Source organism: Oncorhynchus keta, chromosome 12 (genome assembly GCF_023373465.1).
Source record: "Oncorhynchus keta strain PuntledgeMale-10-30-2019 chromosome 12, Oket_V2, whole genome shotgun sequence".
Lineage (NCBI taxonomy): Eukaryota > Metazoa > Chordata > Actinopteri > Salmoniformes > Salmonidae > Oncorhynchus > Oncorhynchus keta.
The window spans coordinates 36,271,254-36,277,253 of record NC_068432.1 but is presented as its reverse complement, the minus strand read 5'-3'; the positions used below and the strand labels follow the sequence as shown (position 1 = coordinate 36,277,253).

At 43.4% G+C, this 6,000-nt stretch overlaps 1 protein-coding gene across 3 annotated transcripts in view; it reads left to right on the top strand.

The window, feature by feature from the left end:
* Positions 1–2,663: 2,663 nt before the first annotated feature.
* The window catches only part of LOC118391429 (splicing regulator ARVCF-like), a 32,906-nt gene continuing 29,569 nt past the window's right edge, over positions 2,664–6,000 (top strand). For 2 of the 3 annotated variants that reach the window (XM_035782818.2, XM_035782816.2), the window contains exon 1: positions 2,664–2,951. In XM_035782818.2, the coding sequence (XP_035638711.1) occupies positions 2,931–2,951 (21 nt within the window). In that variant the 5' untranslated portion in view covers positions 2,664–2,930. The remainder of the gene's footprint in view (positions 2,952–6,000) is intronic. The other variant, XM_035782817.2, reaches the window with a different exon arrangement.

Here is a 6,000-nt window from a genome sequence, read left to right as displayed (position 1 = left end):
ACACTGTGTATAGATTATTTTCTATTGTGTTATTGACTGTACGTTTGTTTATTCCATGTGTAACTCTATGCTGTTTGTGTTGCACTGCTTTGCTTTATCTTGGCCAGGTGGCAGTTGTAAATGAGAACTTGTTCTCAACTGGCCTACATGGTTAAATAAAGGTGAAATAACATTTTTTAAACAATTCTTAAAGGCCCAGTGCAGTCAAACAAGTGATTTTTCCTCTGTTTTATATATATTTCCACACTATGAGGTTGGAATATTACTGTGAAATTGTGAAAATGATGATAGTGCAAGGGCTGTATGAAAAGACTGCCGGATATATTCAGCCTGTTTTGGTTGAATGGAGTTTTGGCCTACTTGGTGACATCACCAGGCGATAAATTAGTTAATAGACCAATAAGAAAGAGAGCTCCAAACCTCTCTGCCAAAAACAACTAGTTGTCACTTTTCCCCTCCCCACTCAGACCACTCCTAGACAGTTCTAGCAAGATTCTAGCTTGAGAAATTGCTCTTTGCCAAGAAGCTATTATTGGCTATTTTTGACCATTTTAATTTAAAGCAATCACAGTAAGGTGCTTTAAAAATGTTTTTATTTTTTGTTGTGCTTTTTCATGATATCCAATTGGTAGTTACAATCTTGTCCTGTCACGATCGTTATAATGATTGGACCAAGGCGCAGCGTGCATAGAATTCCACATGATTAATAAAGGATAAACTCACCAAACAAAACAGAAGAAAAAACTAAACGTGACGTTCTGGGTTGCTCACAGGCAGCTACACAAAAACATAGTCAAGATGCCACAAATCACAATGGGGAAATGGCTACCTAAATATGATCCCCAATCAGAGACAAAGATAAACAGCTGCATCTGATTGGGAACCATACCAGGCCTACATAGATATCTAATTCCCCTAGATAACCCACCCTTAATCACACCCCGACCTAACCAACATAGAGAATAAACAGCTCTCTATGGTCAAGGCGTGACATGTCCCATCGCTGCAACTCCTGTATTGACTCAGGAGAGGCGATGGTTGAGAGCCATGTGTTCCCCAAAATCCAAGCTGCACTGCTTCTTGACACACTGCTCGCTTAGATCAGAAGCCAACTGCACCAATGTGTCAGAGGAAACACTGGACACCTGGCGACTGTGTATGTACCCGGCACGCCACAGGACTCATTAGAGCGCGATGGGACAAAGACACCCCAGCCAGCCAAACCCTCACCTAACCCAGATGACACTGGGCCAGTTGTGCGCTGCCTCATGCCTGGTATTGAACCTAGATCTGCAGTGACGCCGCTAGTGCTGCGATGCAGTGCCTTAGACCACTGCGCCACTCGGGAGGCCCAAAGTTTATCGTCGACTTTTTGAATTTTAAAAAATGACGTTACGTTATGAAACGCTATTTTTTTCCCGTTTATCACACAGTCTTCATAGATCGATATCTAGGCTATATATGGACCGATTTAATCGAAAAAAAGACCCAATAGTGATTATGGGACATCTAGGAGTGCCAACAAAGAAGATGGTCAAAGGTAATGAATGTTTTATATTTTATTTGTGCGGTTTGTGTAGCGACGACTATGCTAATTACTTTGTTTACGTCCCCTGCGGTTCTTTTGGGGTGTTACATGCTATCAGATAATAGCTTCTCATGCTTTCACCGAAAAGCATTTTAAAAATCTGACTAGCTTTAATTCAATACCCTGCATGTGTATTTTAATGAACGTTTGAGTTTTAACTAATACTATTAGCATTTAGCGTAGCGCATTTGCATTTCCAGATCTCTAGACCAAGAGGTTAATAGATATCAAGAAGTTATTTGATATTGAGATAAAAAATGGCTGCATTGGACCTTTAAGCCATCCTATTACTGCCTATTTAAATAAAGATTACATTTAAAGAATCATATTACTGTAATATTCAAATCAATGACAAACATATTTTGTTCACTATGTGTAGCTTTCTGTTTTGCATTTGCATTTCATTGACCATGAGTTGGAGCTTACATCACTCTATGGTGCAAGGTATGTTTTCACAGAGCACTATAGGATTTTAGTGTCTCTTTAGATGAGTGGGTTTAATATTCAAATGTAATGTTGTATCATTTAATTACATGCAAATGTCTAGTTTTACTGGAGGCTGTTATCTCAGTATGCGGGGCTCTCTTTTCCTGCTGTACCCAGAGTGTCCTTCCTCTCCTCCTCTCCTCCATTCCTCCATCCTTCTCTCCCTCCAGCCCCTTTTTCCCTATATCCCTCCCTCGGTCTGTCCTGCACATGGGTGACAGGGCTGGGCTAGTGCAGCCTTCTCCTTGCTCCAGCTGCATCTGTTTGTCAGCCCAGAGGGAAATGTGTGTGTGTGTGTGTTTCACTGTTTCTCTCTGCTTGGGCGAGAGAGTATACAGAGCATACAGATTACTGGTCTTTACAACTATGTAATCAGCGTTTATATAGCAGTATTTAGCAGTGTTTCTTTTGGTGTGATTTAACCACCATCTTGCTACTAACCCAGAACTTGGATACAGCTGTTTGTTTCTATGACAACAGAGAGGGTTGTGTAGTGATGAGGTTGCCTTTTTGTTGTTGATTCAGCATCTCTTTCACAAGGGAAAGTGCAGCATTCATCTGAGCCCACTGTGTGAATGTGTGAGAGAGTGTGTGCTAGTGTGTCCATATGTGTGTGTCTGTGTGTGTGTGAGAGAGAGAGAGAGAGAGAGAGCGTGTGCATGTGCCTGCGCGTGTATGTGCGTTATTGAGAGCCCGGGAGGAAGGATGGTTGCTCATGTCTGAACTGCCTCCACACTCGCAGGGAAAGTCAAGGCAGAAAATAGCAGAAGGGGGGAAACAGACGCAGTGGTCTCATCTCACAGAGGACTGATTCTGTCCATCATTTGTTGGGGAAGCTAATCAAAGGGATTTGGCAATGCCTGCAGAGGTGAAAGGGGTAAGTGTTTTGATTTAGTATTTGTTTTCTCCTCTCTAGCCTCCCTATTTTCCCTCTGATGCTTTCCCTACAGGAGCCCCATCCGCAGCTGCGCTGTATTCTGTATGCTATGCTTGTTTCATGAAGGGGAAAGCATTATTTTCTCCTCTCAGATCAGTGTGTTGCAGTTTCCCATTCCTCGTGTGTGCTCAGGGACATGCTGTTAACACCTCTGCTCAGTGTGTATACTGCAGGCCATATGGAGAGGCTGTTAATCATGGTAACATTATGAGAGGAGGCTGAGTGATAACCACCCACAGGGGAATGTGCTGCTGCTGCTTCATACGCTTTTACACCCAGCACACCGCCAGCCAACCACCCATCACACCGCCAGCCAGCCAGCCAACCACCCAGCACACCGCCAGCCAGCCAGCCAACCACCCAGCACACCGCCAGCCAGCCAGCCAACCACCCAACACACCACCAGCCAGCCAGCCAACCACCCAGCACACCGCCAGCCAGCCAGCCAGCCAACCACCCAGCACACCGCCAGCCCAACCTGGTCTCAGAGAATTTTGTATTATTCTGAATGTAAATTCGAGACACTCCATTTAATATGATATGTTACGTTTCGTATGGATGTCCATCACCTATTTCATATGATATGTTGTAAATTATTGGTATTACATGTTATGAATTTGTGAAACGTACAATATGTTACGAATTTGCAAAACGTATGATATGTTACGACTTTGTGATATGTTACGGATTCTAGCTAGCTCGTTAACGTTAGGGTTAAGATTAGGGTTAAGTTTAGCAGTTAGGTTAAGGGGTTAAAGTTATGGTTAGGGGAAGGTAAAAGGGTTAAGGTTAGCTAACATGCTATCTAGTTGTGAAGTTGCTAATTAGCTAAAGTTTGCCCGTGGTGAGATTTGAACTTATAACCTTTGTGTAACGGATGTAAAACGGCTAGCTTAGTTAGCGGTGTGCGCTAAATAGCGTTTCAATCGGTTACGTCACTTGCTCTGAGACCTTGAAGTAGTAGTTCCCCTTGCTCTGCAAGGGCCGTGGCTTTTGTGGAGCGATGGGTAACAATGCTTCGAGGGTGACTGTTGTCGTTGTGTGCAGAAGGTCCCTGGTTCGCGCCCGGGTATGGGCAAGGGGACGGTTTAAAATTATACTGTTACATTTGCTTGACATGGGTTGCTAGACATTTGTGTTATACACCCACCCATCCACCCCGGGTTGCTAGATGTTCAGGTTATATGTCCACCCATCCATCCATCCCGACCAACCAACCTACTTTTGGTATTGCCTTAAGTAGAAGGTCCCATGCAGCCGTTTTTATCTGTTTTATGTAACCATACCAAACATAACAGTGTCTTGGATTAACATACAGAATAATACAAAATGCTCTGAGACCAGGTTGGCCAGCCAGAAACTGCAAGTTAGAATGACATTAAATATGACCATGCAGTATTTAATTGTTTGTGCACCAGGGGGCTTCCTGCCACCTGCTTCCTGTTTCCTGCATCCTGCACAGACAAACACAAGGGATGAGAGGTGTCCTGTCCTCATTTTCAATGGTAATTAGTCTTGGCACCGCAGTGAATAAGATGGGAAATCCTAATGGCGGCAGATCACCTAGCAATTAAGTGTGTTGGGCTAGTAACCAAAAGATTGCTTGTTTGAATCTCCAATAATCTGTCATTGTACCCTTGAGCAAGGCACTTAACCCTAATTACTCTGGATAAGAGAATTTCATAAATGGCTTACGCATCGCTGTGCTGGGAGATTGGACAATGCTGTGTTTGTGTAATGTGGAGAGAAAATGTTTTCCTCCCGCAACTTGACTGCGTTACCGCACAAAAACAAGTAACTTCTTGCTCTGATCCTGTCTAATTATGAACCCTGGGAGTAGATCTATTATGACAGATGATTACTGTATCTACATACATTTTGAGCACACGTTCATTTGACATCAAGTACTGGAGCAATACACATTCCTCTCTCCTCTATCTGATGAACACAAATTGACTGCATTGTCAGTGTTAATTCCAACAGGATCACAGTTTCTCCTCTGATCTGCATTAATACCTGGATAGAGGGCAGCATGATTCATCTATCAAAATTAGCTTGTGAGTATTAAATGTGGCTTGCGTCTGAAGTGCCCTTGACCCGGCGACTAAATCTGAACTCACTTAGCAGAAGATCAGACTGTGGGCCTTTCCGCTATACTGTCGTGCAGTCAGCCCCCATTGGACAGCTGAATGTAACAAGACACTAATCGTGTCACTTTGTCCCCTGCTTCAGTGCCTCTAACATCTATCTAATTCATCTTATTGGTAAACAGCAAATACAGGCTGTAGATGAAGGAATATGAGGATATTTATTTGATGTGATGGAGGAAAAGATACGAGGGTAGTTGAACAGTGTTCTATGGATGGATGAGTGCTTTGAGTGTTTGATGATAAGTGATGGCTGGTCAAATGGAGGCATGGCTGCACAGTGTCTGAAAGACTTGTTGGAAGTCTAATCTAAAAACAGGGCCAGGTGTGATTATTTTTCACAAGTCCCTAACCTCACTATCTATCCCTCTATCCCGCTTTCAAACCCTATTACCATCGCTCAAGCCCTCCATCAAGCCTTCTTTTAGAGAACAGAGATACCCTGCCTATTCTAGCCACGCAGCTATTCATTTACCTCTGCTTTGCAATACCTCCAGTCATTCATCCCTCCAAGGCTGTTTAAGCCTGCATCATCTCCTGTCCTTTCCTCTCTTTCGCTCTCTCTCTCTTTCTCTCGCTCTCTCTTTCTCTCGCTCTCTCTTTCTTTCGCTCTCTCTTTCTTTCGCTCTCGCTCTCTCTTTCTCTCGCTCTCTCTTTCTCTCTCTGCTGTGTGACAACCATTGGGCTTTCATCTCTCCTTCTCTCTCTCTACTCTGACAAATGTATTTGCATGAAGATGAGGGCTCTCATGTTTGACATTGTATGTTTGGGAAATGGAGGCTGCGAGTGAATCGAGCTCTCCCATTGCATTAATGAGTTATCCATTATTATCATACCTCCTG